Source organism: Ictalurus furcatus, chromosome 16 (genome assembly GCF_023375685.1).
Source record: "Ictalurus furcatus strain D&B chromosome 16, Billie_1.0, whole genome shotgun sequence".
NCBI classification, from domain to species: Eukaryota; Metazoa; Chordata; class Actinopteri; order Siluriformes; family Ictaluridae; genus Ictalurus; species Ictalurus furcatus.
The window spans coordinates 14,225,864-14,243,459 of NC_071270.1; the positions used below are offsets into that span (position 1 = coordinate 14,225,864).

General features: G+C 37.5%; 1 protein-coding gene across 1 annotated transcript in view; it reads left to right on the forward strand.

Annotated features, from left to right (window-relative positions):
• The first annotated feature begins 15,605 nt into the window (after positions 1–15,605).
• Positions 15,606–17,596, forward strand: part of opcml (opioid binding protein/cell adhesion molecule-like) — a 173,100-nt gene continuing 171,109 nt past the window's right edge. The window contains exon 1 of the mRNA XM_053646180.1: positions 15,606–16,533. Within this exon, the coding sequence (XP_053502155.1) occupies positions 16,376–16,533 (158 nt within the window). The 5' untranslated portion in view covers positions 15,606–16,375. The remainder of the gene's footprint in view (positions 16,534–17,596) is intronic.

Consider the following 17,596-nt stretch of genomic DNA (forward strand, 5'->3'; position numbering starts at 1 on the left):
CCTCAGTAATTAGCATAGAGAAAAGCTTAGACAATCTCCTTCGGTAAAGTCTGTCAGGCCTATTATGCATATATTTTGTCTCCTGCTGAGTTATTTCAGATTTCAGATTTCAGATTTCAGACTTCAGCCTGCAACATTTTATTTGCCTCTTGTAAATAAGAACGGCAATGCATTCAGTAACATCTTCCACAGCTTATTCAAAAGATGTAATCCACTGCCCATGGCCTTGAACCATGGTCTGATTTAAGTCCAGCTTTGATTCAAATAAATGCAAATGTTGAATTAAACTCTGTTCAGACCATTGTGTGCTGTTCGGAGAGGGAGGTAATACTGTCAATCCTCATGCTAGCCAGTGTTTCTTCTTTTTTGGAGTTTTTCTCAGCCTCCAAAGATTTTGTACAGCAACAGTTATTGTCTTTGAGTGAGAACACTTTCGATTATGCACTAAAGTGTAGTTGGGTTTTCTTTTTAAAATAGAAGTATATGTGTGAGACTGTGGTCTATTTGATTTCTCAAGTCAATTTCCAACCAGAAGTTGGGAATTTCAGCATTTAAGTTTCTATATTGGTCCATATATTGATATATGTTTGGTGTACATATGAATAATTAATTATTAATTAATTTCACCTCGTATGAAGTATGTTCCCCATATCTAGACAGAGTGAAACAGAATGAAGCCTGCTAAAGCCGGTTATACACTGCACGATTCTATCAGTCTTTTACAGTTATTACTTGTTACACTGTGCGAGATGATCCCAGTACAAATTCAGTAACTGACTGTGTGATAACGTGTTCTTCATGTCTAAATATAGTTGACTAAATATAGTTACTATGTTCTGCCATATTGGTGCACATTGATGTAGCAGTGGTTTGTAGCTTTTCAACTTGAAATCATACAAATAGTTTCATGTTGTTGTAGGGGAGGACCACCCGCTGGTATCCAATGGCATGGCAGAAGGCTTTGTGTTACTGAACTTCCTTTATGTGATATATCAACATTTAAATGAACAATTTCTCAATATTAAATCCTCCTTTTAATTTATCTGACTCCAATTATGAATGATTCTTAGATATATTAAAATTCTCGAAATTTGATTATCCTATTTAACCCTTTAATTAGACTGTGCTCGTTTATTCGGATTCCCAGTTGCTTAGAGTCTCGCTCCGGTCGTGAACGTGGATCTCAAAGTTACAAACTCGCCAGTCTTGGTCATTAGACAGAGGTAATTGACTAATACAGTTTAGATGACCACCCATGCTTGCCCTTTTTCTAAAAAGTACTTTCTTTACTCCCCATAGTAACATGGACTTAATCTAGAGACAATCATTTCAGGGTAGATCAGAATAAATTAAAATGTAACAATTTATTAACCAGGTAATTTCAGTAATAATTCTTAATCCAATTCACAAGATAACAAGCCGTAATCAATAATATATAAACATCACATAAAACACAATCAAGAGAATTAGAGATATTTACCTGCCAATGAAACTACACACAACAATTGTGCAGGAGATCTGTCTACAGATTCCCTGAATCTTTTGCCAGCTCTCCCTAAATACCCAGGCACTCTGTAGGTCCGCCAAATTTTGTTGTTTGTGATTATAATTGGAATTTGGTCTCACTATGAAGGGGGTCAGCTGGCATTTGTGATTGAATGAGTCTTCAATGTCTGTGAAAGAATGTACCTTATTGACATACAGGAGGTTATTTGTGTGAGGGACCTGGGGAGGGTATTCCTTCAACGCCATGCAATATTTTTTCTACATTTCTAGATCTTAATAGTGATTTGAACTGCTGCTGAGGAAATGAGACCATTTTTCCAGACACACTGACACCTTTTGAATGATACTAAACATGTGTAGTCAACTTCTTATTCACATTAAACATACTATCTAATGCATATAGAACTTGGATGAGTTCAAGGTGATCTCAACACAGAGTGAGAGAAGGGTGTGGGGAGAGAGAGAGAAGGGAGCAATGTAGAAGAATAATAGTGAGGTGTGATCTTCCAGTTTCCACCCAGTGTGATGTGTTATCTAGGATGAAGATGCTATTTCTGTGGGAGAGAGTTCAAATGCTCAAATGTCCTTTGTCCTCAGAGAACAGTTCTCTCCAGGTTCAGTCTTACATTTTCATAATAGAAAATGAAATGACCAGAGTGTATGCTAATTAGCTAGCTATACACCTGGAAGCTACAGTATAATTAATTCTCTATTTCTTTCCATGTCCTGTTTTGTCCTGTCAAAATACAGTATAACTGTGATGATCCATTATAGAGACATTCTGTCTGCTGCTGCAATTCTACAAAACTGCTCTTCTTTTAAATCCCATAAGTTTTGTTTATGTTTCACCATCATCACTGCTGTGTTTGTAACTGTCCTGTGAGTTCTGTGTAATCATTTGCCATCCTCCTATTGGTAGATTTTAGACAAGTGTCATAGCAGTTTTCCAAATTTTCTGGTCTTTGGTTGCAGCGGCACTACCGTCTCAGCCGTCTGTGAGCCTGTCATATTATACGTTTTAAAACCACCCATCTCAACTCATGACCAAAGATTATCCTTTGCAATGTATGACTGTTCCTGTGACAGCAAAATTAGGCTGAGTATTGTAATAAGGCTTAACTAAGATGTCTGCTTATTAAGTCCCTTTGAATTGAAATTTGTGAAACATTTAAGTCAATAACATATCTTGTAAATACAAGTGCTTCAAATTAGCTGTAAAGAAAAAAAAAAGAAGTATTCTGTTCATAATTATGTAGTGGACTGTATCCAATTAGTGTCGATAGCCACATGGGCTGGGATGTTTTTCATTTACCTATAAATATAAGAAGTGGATTAACAGTATTTCTAGTTTGACTATAACGGTGCATATTTAATTAAGCAATTTACTTGTCAATGAAATAATTAATAGTCTCATGCACTAGATTACAGTGTTATTTTAATTACATAATATACACTGGAATATGTGGGATACATAGATTATTATTGTTTCACATCATTATTCATGTTGTATATGAATAATGTTTTAAAGTATGTATTTTTACTGCATTATTGACTAAATTTTCATAATTAATAAAAGCCCTTTTTGTAAGTACCAGCACAGTCATCTCTGAGCTTGGTATTAATGAGTGGAGGAAAAAGTGCCAGTTGAATATAGTATGAGACTAAAGTATGTATATGTCCCTCCGGTGTAAGGAGGAAGAGCCCTGTATGTCAAGCCGACTCAGTGATGGTAATGAATACGCAGACCCTGAATTGCTCGGCATATTAGATTTATCATCATATGTAGTTCATTTGCTTCAGGGTCAGGACTCAAATTAATTCCTGACTGAACTCAGGAGATGGGAGTGTGGTGCAGGAGGATGGTATTTATGAACAATAGTAGCATATGCTTTGACTAGATGGATGGAGAATGTTGTGGCTCCAGGTCACCAGATTACTCTCTAATTTTCTGCCTTTTGTTCTCATAATGATAATGAACTACCTGAGCTAAAGTTCGTCATCAGGAAGCACAAGTTAATGAAACAGTATTGAAAAGAGTTGTCTTTACTGCAATATATTTCGTGACCTCAGTATTATAACGTTCTATCTGGCATGATGCTTGAAAATAATTTAACCACATAAACTTGTAATACTGCATCAAATAATACACCAATACAAGTAATTGGTGTATTATTTGAGAAAAATGTTTTATCTCCATAGTCACAGACTTAGTATTCTATCTTTTCATACTAAATATTCTCTCAGCTAGCCAATCATCATCCATGATGAATATGGAATATACATGGCCATGGTCAAATAATATCCAATTCCTATTCACATGGTAAGAAAAGAGAACAGACTATAGGCTTTTCAGTATGGTGATCTGGAGGTGAAAGTAACTTTCAGCTGTAAAAAGTAAGTGTATAAAACAGGATGGATCTACAGTATTCATTTGTCCTACACTGATCAAACTTTCGGGCATATTAGAAAGACTTCAGTGCAGCAGAAAGCTATTATTGTATCTAATACCAGATAACATTAGCATTAAATATTACCCACATGCAATATGCTTAATATTGCATATATATGCTTGTACTGTATATGCTTAAACATTCCACTGTGACTGAAGGTCAGCTAACAGACTTTATTAGGAACATTTTAATTTTAATTTTAATATGACTATATTGTAAATGTTTTAAATTAAATTGTTAGGTAAAAATAAATAAATTAATATAAAATAAAAGCATACAGTATGTAATCATAATGTGATCATAGCCTAAATTATCAGTCTTTACTGAACTATAAGATTTTGTTTATTAGTTATTTAATGTGATTTAGGGATTGCTTCATAATAAAGAGATATAAAAATAATATGAAACCCAAAAGAAACATAGAAAACCAAGCCATATTTGAGTTTACTGAATAAAGTTCTATCTGTGTTTAGTCACTGTTCAAAACTCATTTCCTGAATGTCTTCTTGATCGTTTTCATAATGTAAATTTGGGACAACTTTATAGATGTCATGTCATGGCAAACTCGTGACTCCATTTCCCAGAATGCACAGCAAACTACAAACAAATCCCAAAGTAACACACAGACTCGTCACCTTCTCCTGAGGACTAAGCAGACACACCTGTTCCCAATCACACTCACAGTCCCACCACACTATAGAAGAGACGGTTCAGTCAATGTCTTTGCGAAGTAATATGCTTAGTTGCTGTTGTTTTTGTTGGGTGGCTGTGATTCTCCTTTGACCTTCATTTCTGCCTTACCTGCTCTAGCCTGTTTGCTTGTCTTTGTTGTTTTTGCCTTGCCCTCTGGATTATATGCTCTTCAGTAAAGCTCTTAACTGCAATTGCATCTGTCCAAAACATCATTACATGACAATAGAGCTGCAAATGTAGATTTCAACTTTTCAACCTTTTTTCTAACATTTTGATGTCCTATGTTTTAATTTGGTTCTTTAACCAGATAGAATCTTAATATGCAATTTAAATTTCTCCTGGCATAGAATTAGGAATTATTGAAAAATGAAGCATAGCATATAATGTTTCCAGGGAAACTGGACATTTCAGACAAATGTGCTTCATTAACTGTGTACATCCCCAGTGTACCCAAATATTTCCAATACTCTGTATATCCATTTGCTCCTTTTTTATGAGTAGTGTGGATAATTAGAGAGTTGACTAATCTTCTTATTAATACAGTATGTTTTTTATTTTTTATTTTTATAATAAGTTCTTGCAATGGATATTTAGGCATAAGACCTCTGAGAGTACACTGAGTTCTAATGCTCAGTATGGACTCCTATGGAAATATCCACATGTTCAAAATGAAATGTTTTTTTCTTTTCTTTTTTCTCTTTTTAAATAATGTTCCAGGAAACAAAGCTAAATTTCTCCCCAAGGACATTCTACTCGACATTAGTTTAGCAGTAGCTATTATATAAAGGAATATTTCTGCAGTTCACTGCAAGGTTAGGTAGTCTCCATAGGAAGAGCAGTGCATTCTTTTCTAAACAGATGTGTACACTGAAGTTTCATAAATATTTCCCTTAAAGATTATCTTGAATATGTGCTTTGAGATTAAAGAAATTATTTGTGAAGCATTCCTACTGAACTGTAACCTAAAGATCCATAGTTTCAAAATAGCCTCAAGTTATACCTTAAGGCTCAAACCTACCTTCTAGTACTGTAGGTGCAACATCAAGTACTCTCAAAAATACTCTGTGATTTGGTCTACCAGGCCTGCTGTGTCAGAGAAAAAAGCACTGAATATAAATCCATTTTGCATTCATTTTATTTTGTGAGCTGCATAATGATTTCTTTATGTTCAAACTTTCTCTTTCCTGGTCATCACCAGATGACCCCCTCTCTATAATACACTGTTTGCAACAGTACATACAGTATAAACACTAGGGACCATAAATAAAGTACAAATAGACTATTTCATATCATTCTATCATCTAGCATAGAGAGCTATTGCAAGGTATTATTTTAAAATGTTCACTATTAATGTAATATTTTCCACTCAATGTTCCCAGGATATCCTCTGGACCACCATGACCCTGACAAGGATAAAGTGGTTACAGAAGATGAATGAATGAATGTGATGAATGAATCCTTACTGTATATAGTTTTGCATAATTCAAAAGCAGATTAAGTGCGGAGACCTGTGGTCATTTTTTTTTTTGTTTCAATAAAATGCTGTTAAATTTGCTGAATGAGAGCCCAAGCAGAACAGAACAGATCAGTATTAATGTAGTATTTTGTGTTTGTTTAAAATGCAGATTGGTTGGTGATGGTGAACCATATCACTCTGTCTGACAAAGTTTGATTTGCGATCATTTTACCCTACTAGTTACAATGCATCTTATGAGTCTGTGGTGTAACTGAAAATTCTACACGTGTAAAGCTAGTGTTACACTAACTATTTTCAGTGTATGGCTTCTAAGCCTTAGAACATAATTTAAGCCCTGGCTTACAGTTGAACTTATAATTAGCTGGTACAACTAGGTACAACAATTTAGCTATCAGTATTAGGCAACTGTAATAAAGTATGTCAGTCATTTCCATTTGTTTAAACTTTTTTTTCCCTATAACATCCTGGGTGATTAGTATTAGAGGCAGTCCAGTTCAAATTTGAGTCATATCAGCCCAGGATATTTTACCTCCATGCCACCAGAGGGCACCCAGCCCATAACATTAGGTCTCTTCCTCTACACTCATTTCCTGTTGTTCACTATATAGAGCACAAGGTCACAACCACAGAATGTAAAGCCTTGCTGATTGGACCTCTTTGTGTTCTTGTTGTCATTTTTGTTTTGTCTGCCTGTCTATTCTTATTGTGCCTTGGATTCTGTCTACTCCCTGGATCACCCTTTTGGTTATGTACCCTGATTTATATGTCCATCGTCCTTGGTCTGTATTTTGGATTGTGGTTTATTTTCAATAAACATCCTGCACATGGATCCTAATCTTGCCCCTGAGTCTTCCACGTTACATTAGCCCAGAATATTACTGTAATTGTTTTAAAAATCGGTCTGGACCTGCTTTGAAATACATAACCAGATTTTTCCATACCAGCTTTGGACAATCAAGGAACCATGGTCCTCATCAGTGGTATTTTGTTAGCCAACAAGCTGGGCCTTGTTTTCCGCAGGTATTATAATGTTAAGATCATTCTAAGTGGTAGAGAGCATGTGAGACATTCTCTTGCATTTTAAAGAAAATTCCACCCTGAAACATGTTAAATATATTTAAATTTAAATATTTGTGATATTTCACGCTGTCCTCACAGGAGGACATTGTTAGCACAGTTAAAATGGCCTTTAATAGGAGGAAAAAAATCACTGATATCAAACACAAGTGATAATGGTCAGGTTTAGCTGTGTCTTAAAAACAAAAACTTATTTCCTTGCTCACCATTTTCCATCAACATTCAATAACATTAATATGAAATCCAATATAGAAGTAGTGGAGACAGCAAACATTGGACTCAAACTTCTAGAATGCAATGCAGGTTTATGAGGTAAGAAAATGTTTCTTCAAGCAGGAGATAAGAAAGCTGGATAGACTATAGGACTAAAGTGCTGCTGCATCACTCTATTTAGGTAGAGATGAGTCCCCATTGCTGTAATTATCAGCAGGTAGTCAAATGGCATTGTGGGTAATGTATGAAATGGTAATAAATAAATAAATAAATAAATAAATAAATAAATAAATTTCATTACAAAATAAACCATGGGCAGCACTGAAGATCACATGTTAATTATAAAGATTAATATGCAAGTTATTTAGTGTGGATTTTTACTTTAATTACAGTCTTTGTGTTGTGATTATTTTGGAAAACTCTGATCTTTCTAATCTCACACGAAATGGGTATGGATTTTCAAATGCAGGACCAGCTTTGTCAGATTTCCTACAATTTGTCTAGCGCTACAGTACGTGCATTAACCTTGTCTCTCTCTATATTTGTTGACGTTGTATTGTGTTGGGTTCAAGTGTTTCTTTGTGTTTACAGTCATAGTGTTCTCCAGTTGTCCTCAATCTGCCTGTTATTGGTTTATAAGTGCTTATCCCACTATGTTTGGATATTTATTGTAAAAACACTTAGTAAGTATTGTTTACTTTATATTTACACTATATAGTGCTAGCATGTCGCTTGAAAATGGACCTGCCGTATTTGCCTGGTCAAAGCACTCTTATCAGTTGTAAGGTTTGTCTTTATGACACCGGACTGGGGATGCTAACAGCAGGAGGGCAGCATAACAGTCTTGTGTAGCACATTTCCATCAGGTTGAAAGAATTCATTCTAGTAGAAAGAGACTGCATAATCAGTTGGTATGAAAGAGATTCAGTAATTTTCTCCAGTTTCTTTGTAACCCACATAGTCTTATTAAAAATGTGCATGATACACATCAGATAAAAAGCTATAGATGGTTAAAGTTAGAGCAAGGGGTAGAATTAGCAGTCGTAGCTTTTATCCATCTATATGACTTCTAATTAAATCATTCTTGTTAATTAGAATACATTTTTAGATTTGAATGAATTGTTTGTTCTGAGACAATTGGAACCATGTGTTCATAGCATGCAGTGTTAATGGTTTAAAAAGGTCAAGAGTAAAATCTTCTTATGCCAGTGTTTTATTTATTTTTATTTATTAATTTATTTATTTATATTTTTTGAGACATGGTGCTAAACATAGTGGAGTTTAAGAAATATGCCTTCCATAAGTCTAGCTTGCACCAGAGCTTATCCTGCATAAAGTATTTTGGTAAAATCATCTCTAAGGAAACATAAAAATGGCATAAATATCTCATTATTAATTCACTACCAATAATCTTAATATATTGTATTAAACTTGACATGATGAGGATGAATTCTACTAGTTCTCTGGCAGTTGTGGCAATAAATTTCCTTAAATACATTGTGTCCTGAAGCTTCATATGAGATTGAGCTGGCAGCTACTTTATCAGCATGGTCGCTCTCAGAATGCTGTGCATAACCACACTGAATGATAATTGACATTTTCAACATTGCATGTATCCCCCCCATCTGGAATCTGGTCAAATGATTCATATTTCTCTGCAATGACAGTCCATAATAGTAGCCTGAAATGCATTTGCGTTCAGGTGAGAGGCCTCCACTGTCAGAAAAACAAACTTCAGCAGGATAGCTAAGCCTCAATTACTGCAGATTTGGACACTGACATTTCCAAATGATGGCCTAGTTTTCGGTTCCAAATTACATTCGACCCCAAGGTTAAATATGGATTTGTGGTGTGTATATATAAAATATTATACAATCTGATATTAAATGAATATCTAATGAACACATCGCATTTGGACTACAGCTGTCACAGCTGGCTAAATTGCTCCACTTCTTTCATAAAAATATTTAGGACAATTCCTAATATGTGTGCATTCCACTGGCAATTTTAAGGCAACACTGGAAACCACATTTGGAATTGTGTTTTTGGGAAGCCACACAAGACTCTCTAATTAATGGATAAATAATAGCAATATAGTTGTATGGGCAGAACAGGAAACATGCATGGAAGCAGTAAAGGGAGAAAAAGAAAAGGGAAAAAGATAAAAATTAAAGAAGGAATGGACAGAGATGGATGAGAGGAATTGATCAATGTCATATTTATATTAATAAAGGCTGCAACACTGTACAGTCTATCGTTTTCTCATCTCTAATACTTCTGACTCAGTTAATAATTAACCAATGTGTTTAAGAAGGGAAATCACTGGATTATTCACAGTTATGGTCATTCAGGAATGAAGCTTAGGAATACTAGTCTAGATGGCAACATCAGTGATTCTGCATAATCGTCTCCCCAGCAATTACAAAATAGCCCGCAGCGTCATATCCAAGCAGCATTTTGCATTCTGCTTGTAGAGGTCCCTGGGTGATGAGTGAAAGCCTCTTTTTCTCCACTTAGCTCAAGTATTTGACTGTGTTTTTTGTGTTTTTTTTCTTTTCTTTTCTTTTCAGTTTGCACACAGCTATTTTATTTTTTTTGGCTCACAGCAGTGGTCATATCAAGACTCTGTGTAAACAGGTTTGTTTCGGTTTATTTGTATTATTTTTCTCTTTTTTTTCCTGTGGCATTAAAAATCTCTTCTGTGTTGATGTTTACCTGAGCCAGTTTACAATCTACATTCCTCCCTCTCACAATCATCATGAAGAGTAGACCTAATGATTGAACGGTAGCTTATATGTATGAGCCAAGCTTGTTTCAAGGCGGTAAACAGGGCGTATACACGTCCATGACTGGACTTGGGAAAAACTGAAAAAGCAATCTCAAAGGATATTAGAGTGGTTGCTGAGTGACAAATAGATTTTGCACCTACTTGCCAATAAAGGACTTTTTTGGTGCTGTAATTATGAATGAGTTTATTTTCTGCAGTTTGTTTTGCTTAGTGTGTCTCCGACAAGGGAATTCACAACACTAATTAACCGAATGCAACTACGTCTTGCTTAGGTCAGCTGAAGTTTAAAGAGAAGTTACAGAATTAGCAACAGCATCAGTGAACCATTAGGAAGATCTGTATATATTTTAATTAAGTCTTATCACACACAATTTCCTCTCTAGGCCTGTTCGTCGTCGTTAAAAAGAGGAATGACCTGTGGAAAATAAAGAGATAACCTGGTTAATCCAACTGAAGGCATTTTATTCTAATATCATTCAAAGTCATGAATCTGCCTTTAGTGGGAGTCTGCTTTGTAACTTTAATGAACACATTATATGAATATGCAGGGAAAAAATGAGCTAATGACAAGCTGATATTCACTAATATACTGAAGCTGCAGTGAGGCAGAAGTAGATAACACATTCTATTCCGATATTTTCTAAAAAGTGATAAGGCTAAAATAATTGGTAATAAAACTTAAACAATGGATTCATCATTGGAATTCATTGATAGCTTAATTCTAGAAGGCTAGCAAGTAAACCCATTGTCCATGAACTCAGTGATATTATTTATATAACTGCAATATACACAAACACCTAAAGGCTTAGTTTCATATTTATCTGTCCTGCAAATATTTCAGAGATGTGCAACTAGAAATGTATTATGAATTAGCTTACCTCGGGTGTAAAGAATAGACCCTAAGGGTTCCAACAAAATAGTTTACACTGTTTTAGTTACACGTTAATCTTAAACATGCATGTGCAGAAACTGGCACATGTACAATGGGCTTCATTTATCAAGCCAGTTTCGAACAAATTTATTCACTATTCATTTGCCAGAGTGAATTTTGTATATTTAAATACAGTATAAGGACTCAACTAATAGGCTTCAAACTTTATAAATAGTGATGGGTTACTGCAAATGTATATATTATTACACTGTCAAGTTTAAATAGCTTATTTATTTCAATTACACATTAGAATTTCATATAAAAAACATGACAATCATTTCATATTAATGATTTGAAAGAAAGCCAAAATTAAATCCATAAAATGAAATGAAAAACAGAAATCATTGAATTATGACAAAAGTAATGGCACCTCTATAAAAGTAGGAAGACTGAGTTAGTGTGTAACTATTGTAGCTATTCAGTGCAATGGCTGAGTTACATCACTGGAAGAGTTAGCACATGCCATGCCTAGGAGGTACCCTTTCACTGTTTAGTTGATACGTTTTTGCCTTTTATGCAGTTTCCTGTGTGTCGTAAATGTAAATTAGCTGTGCCTTGAGCACACTTTATTTTATGGTCATTTTATGGTTGCATGGTATGTATCAAAATATGAAGAAGCAGCAGCAATTCATCTCAATCTCAAAAAATAATCTTAATTTTATGGAGCAATACAAATGCTTTGTGTGTGCAAAAAAAAACTAAAATTAAGTCTTTATTCCCAAAATATCTTCACTTTCACATAGATTTCAGTTTGTGTACAGCATCCCTCTTCCTCTGCTGTAACCAGTTCAGTGCTTTTGCTTCCGGGTCCCGTTGAGAGCGGATGTTCTTTTGATACAATTGGACCCAGAAGCGCTGCACTGTGCATTAAAATTGGGAGAAATTTTAACTTTTTGGAGCTTGAAAGTTTTGGTTACTGGATTGTAAATGGAGGGACAGAAATCTGGCAGGATTCATTAAAAATGTCTTCATTTGTATTCAGAAGATGAACGGAAGTCTTATGGGTTTAGAACGATATGAGGGTAATTGATGACCCTCATATCGAGGGTCATCATTTTTCATTTTTCATTTATCCCATTAACTGTTGAGCCACCACTGCCAAAATATGCATGCAGGTATGACGAAAATAAGCATTACCAAAACATTTATAAACCTGCCGCCTCAATTTTTTTTGGGTTGGTTTGGCCTCCTAAAACATTTATACACAGTTTTACTTAATGATTGATTAGTAAGCCCTGTTGTCCTCTCAGGAGCATCCAGGGTGTTGCATTTTTACACTCTTAAAATTTAAAGGTTCGAATTAGAACCAAAAAAGGTTTTTCAGACTGATGCCATATTAGAACCCTTTTAAGTTCCACAAAGAACCTTTTGCCATCTATTTACTGGTGATTTAAAGAACCCAGAAATGATTCTTTGCAGCAGTGCCACAAGGAACCATTTTATCATAAGTACTCTAACAAACCCTTGTAAGGTTCTTAAGAGTGATTCCAGGAGAACCGTTTCCAGTCCCACAAAGAACCTTACAGGGTAGATGTAGAACCAATACACTGCTCTGAAGAATCTATAATGAACCATAAAGAACTTCTTTAATCTCCAAAGAACCATATACAGTGGTTGAAATAAGCATTGGACGCGTCAACATTTTTTTCAGTAAATATATTTCCAATGAGGCCATTCACATGAAATTTTCACCAGACTTTGGTATTAATGCAAGAAATCCACACATATAAAGAAATCCAAACATTAAAGTCTATAAATAAAGTTATGTGTAATAAAGTGGAATGACACAGGAAAAAAAGTATTGAATACACTAACTGAAACGTATTTAATACTTAGTGGAGAAGCCTTTGTTTGTAATGACCGCTTCAAGACGCTTCCTGCATGAAGAAATTAATTGGCCGGAGTATTCAGGTGTGATTTTGGCCCATTCTTCTAAACATATTGTCTTTAAATCTTTTTCAATTGGATTCAAGTCAGGTGATTGACTGGGCCATTCTAACACCTTGATTTTTCTTACTGGAGTCAGTACCTTCCATGGGCGGAATACGCCCAGAACTCGCTACGGCATTCCGCCATCCAGCTCACCCCGTTCCAGTGTGTCTTGGGTTACCAACCGCCATTATTCCCCTGGAACGCGTCTCACACGGACTCGCCAGCAGTGGATGGGTGGTTCCGCCGCAGTGAACAGGTCTGGAAACGTGCCCATCAACAGCTGGTGCAGGCATCCCACATCGCTAAACGAAAGGCCGACCGGCGCCGGAGGGCTCACCCTAATTATCGACCCGGGTGTGGCTCTCCACAAGAGATCTGAGACCCCTCACGGGCACAAAACTTCAACCGAAGTATATCGGGCCCTTCCGAATACTGAGGCAAATTAATGAAGTCACGTATCGTCTGGACCTTCCGAGACACCGTCGCATCGCCCCGTCTTTCCACGTCTCACTTCTCAAACCGGTGATCTCAGGCCCCTTGGCCACAGCGGTGCCGGAGGATTCCCCACCGGAACCGCTGGAGATAGAAGGCCGCCCAGCCTACCGCGTCCGCGACATTCTAGACTCCAGACGGAGGAGAGGGGGACTTCAGTATCTGGTAGACTGGGAGGGGTATGGACCAGAGGAACAGTGCTGGGTCCCAGCCCGAGACATTCTGGACGCAGGCCTGCGTAAGGACTTCCACGCGGCCCATCCAGACAAACCGGCCCCCCGGAGGGGGGGAGGCCTCGGAGAACTTCGGCTCCCGGAGTGAGCCCTTTGGGGGGGGGCTCTGTTACGACACGGCGAAATCGGCGCGGCAGCTCACAAAGTGTAGTGCCGCCCAGGGACGTGGCGTAGGAGGACTACACTTCCCAGTCATACCCGCGCTCGAGTTCGCCGGAGTTCTAATTATGAACACCTGTACACACCTAAGGTTATATAAGGGCCTCCCTAGCATGAGCCGCTTGCGAAGTAACCGCTCAGCAGCCTCGTCTCTGTTTGATTACCAAGCCGGTTTCATTATAAGTGTTTTCCCTGGTGCTCGACTTCACGCTCGTCCCTCACTACGCTTTTGCCTACGTCCCTGATATACAGCTTACCTGCTCTGTCCCGAGTCGATTCTCGTCCTGTGTTCAGTCACACGCCATCTCTCCGCTCGCCCGCGCTTGTCTCCGTCTGCGCTTTGTAACACCCCGAGTGTTTATTTGAGTCCAATGGACTTATATAAACACTGTAGGGTGGTAAATCAACACTGGTGATTTTGCTGTATGCTTTGGATCATTGTCCTTGCTGGAAGGTCTACCCACATCTCATCTTCATCATCCTGGTGGATGGCAGCAGATTCTTCTCAAGAATCTTCCGGTAAAGGGCTCCATTCATCGTTCCTTCAATTATATATATATATATATATCCTTGGATCTTGGGCTACTCTTCTGACTATTCTTCTGACTCCCTGGTCAGAAATCTTGTGAGGTGTTCCTGTGCGAGGCTGGTTGATGATGGAGTGATGTTGTTTCCACTTGTGGATAATGGCCCCGATGGTGCTTACTTAAAGATTCTGAAATTTTGAAATACGTCAGTATCCGATTTCATCAATATGTTTTGCAACAATAAGGTTGCGAAGGTCTTGGGAGAGCTCTTTGCTTTTTACCCATCATGAGATGTATCTTGTGTGACACCTTGGTAATGAAAAGCCTTTTTATAGACCATCAGTTTACTAACCCAGCTAATATTAATTTGCACAGATAGGGTTATGATTACCTACAGATTTCAGCTGGTTTCTTGCCTTACCTTGCCTTGAAGAACTGCTTCTTCTTAGTGTGTTCAATACTTTTTTTTCTATGTCATTCCACTTTATTACACATAACTTTACTTATGGTCTTTAATGTTGTGAATTCTTTATATTTCCAGATATTCTGAGTTAATACCAAAGTCTGGTGAAAATTTCATGTGAATAGCCTCATTGGAAATATATTTACAGATTTTTTTTTTTGACACGTCTAATACTTATTTCCCTGACTGTATCTCTACTCAAGTACCTTACAGAATGAAAAATGGTTCTTGACAAGAAGAAGGTTCTTTGCAGAACCTAAAGTGCTGTACAGAACCATTAAATAACCTATATTTTTAAGAGAGTAGCCAGGAGAAGTGTAAATAATTTAGCTTAGTCGACAAGGAACATGGAAAATAGTCCAACCTTTGTCAATTCTATACACACTGAGAATAGTTATTAAAGGAAATCGACTGAGGATGTGGTTATTACTATCACAGATGCCAGAAAGGGTTTAATATAATACACTATATTATATTGTCTCTAATATTCCACATATGTGCTATGTCATTGACACCATCTTGCCTTTTATTTATTTATTTTTTTTAAAAGTGTTTTAAAAAAAAGTTTCCTCGCTCACTTTAACCAAATTCAACTAGAGGACCATGCTGTGTGACAGATTTATTCCAGTGCGTCCTGGGAGAACACTTTTGAACCGCTGTTACATAAGACTTTATGAATTGTCTATTAACTGCGCTCTGCTGGGCTCATAAAAAAGGTATAAACCATTCCGGGCTAGACATGAGCAGAATATATTTACCAAGTAGGCCTGTAAAATGGTTTATGAGCTTTTTACACGTGGTTATGATCGGGCATGTAAAGAGCGCGTTTAGTGTTGTGATGGCGTCCTTTAGCGTGGGTTGATCTCAGCAGATTTCTTTCCCGCCGCTGCTGCACGGAAAATAAATAAATAAAAGGAGGGGAAAAAGGAAGAGAGAGAGAGAGAGAGAGAGAGAGAGAAACCTCTTTCACCCCCGTTTCCCGCGTGCGCTCACTCAGCGCTCAGGCTCCTCCGATGCTCCGTCAGTCTCCCTCTGACCTAACCACGGGAAGAACATCTGCGCTTCTTCTCTCCTCGGGAATATCAGCGTGCGTTGTGCTTTAGAATCGAGTCTAACCATGCGCTCTGCAGTTTGTTAAAACGGAATGTTCAGTGCAGTGGTTTCATCAGAGCATCATTGAAGAAGGTTTACTGAAGCTCTGCGTCATTCCTTCATATCCACCTCATCCAGGCGAACGCGTCGGAAGTTTTCGAGGAATATCCAAGAGGACATTGGTTTGGTTTGGAATTAAAACCGCTCTGGCTGGAAATTTGAACGCGGGACTGATATCGGACACATCTGATTGTTGTTTTTGGGGTTTTTTTTCCTCGGTGTAGTTGGGGAAGTTTTGTGCGGCACCAGCGGGGAAAATAACAAAACAAAACCCAAACAAACATGGGTTTATGTGGTTATGTAGTTGTGCCCTGGAGATGCCTGGCAGTGCTGGCTCTGAGACTGCTCTTCCTTATGCCTGCAGGAGTGCCAGCGCGGAGCGGAGACTCTTATTTAAAGGACAACATCACGGTCAGACAGGGGGACAGCGCCGTCTTAAAGTAAGTCCTTCTTCACATTTTCTTAACATTTCTGCTGCGAAGGAAAGCAAACGATGAGAAATGAGCTCGTGCGTGTTTATACTCTTTCTTCTGTTTAAGAGTCGATTCGAATTTTGGACTCGCTTGACTCGTTAAATATTCAGTGTGTTTGCAAGGCTTTTTAAAATTTTATTTTATTTTTTATTATTAAGGAATATTCTAAGAAGATGCTATGTATGTGTGCCGTGTTTCTTTTGCTGGTGGATCGTGTTGGAATCTGTAAGCTGTTGAGACGTGTGTGATCGCATAAGAACTCTATGGACAAATGGAGCTTATCATTTTGGCACAATACACAGCGCGCGCGCGCACACACACACACACACGCACACACACACAGGCTCGCACGCACGCACACATCATCCATCCATCCATACTCCATCCTTTGGTTTTCTCTCCCACCCTTTCTTTCACTCTTACACACGCATACACACACGTGCGCAATCACTTACATTCTTACACAAACAGACTCTCTCACTTTCCCTCCCACCCACACTGTCACTTGCACTCTTTTACACACACACACACACACACACACACACACACACATTTGTCTTACTAGCCTTTTGCGAAATTAGTTAATCCTCAACGCAGCTAGCTAATTGCTGCTTTGATCAAATCTAACCCTAACCTTAATCCTAGTATCCACTATTTTAAAGTTTAACACCATAGCTGCAGTTTTTGTGTAGAAAAAAAATTATGTTTCCCATGTGGTGAAAGATTAAAAAAAAATACATATATATATATATATATATATATATATATATATATATATATTATATATATAATATATATATATATATATATATTAATGTGTGTGTGTGTGTGTGTGTGAGTGTGTGAATATATACACACAAACACACACAAACTCTGTATCTGACTTTAATAGTCTCAGTCCTTTGTGGATGGTGAGGATCTTCCTCTCTGCCGTTGTTCATACAAACTTTCTCTACTGTGTCTTATATCATCTCGGAGAGTGCTGTTGCCTAGAGCATGATGCCAGCCACAGCGGGGCTCTGTCTCAGCT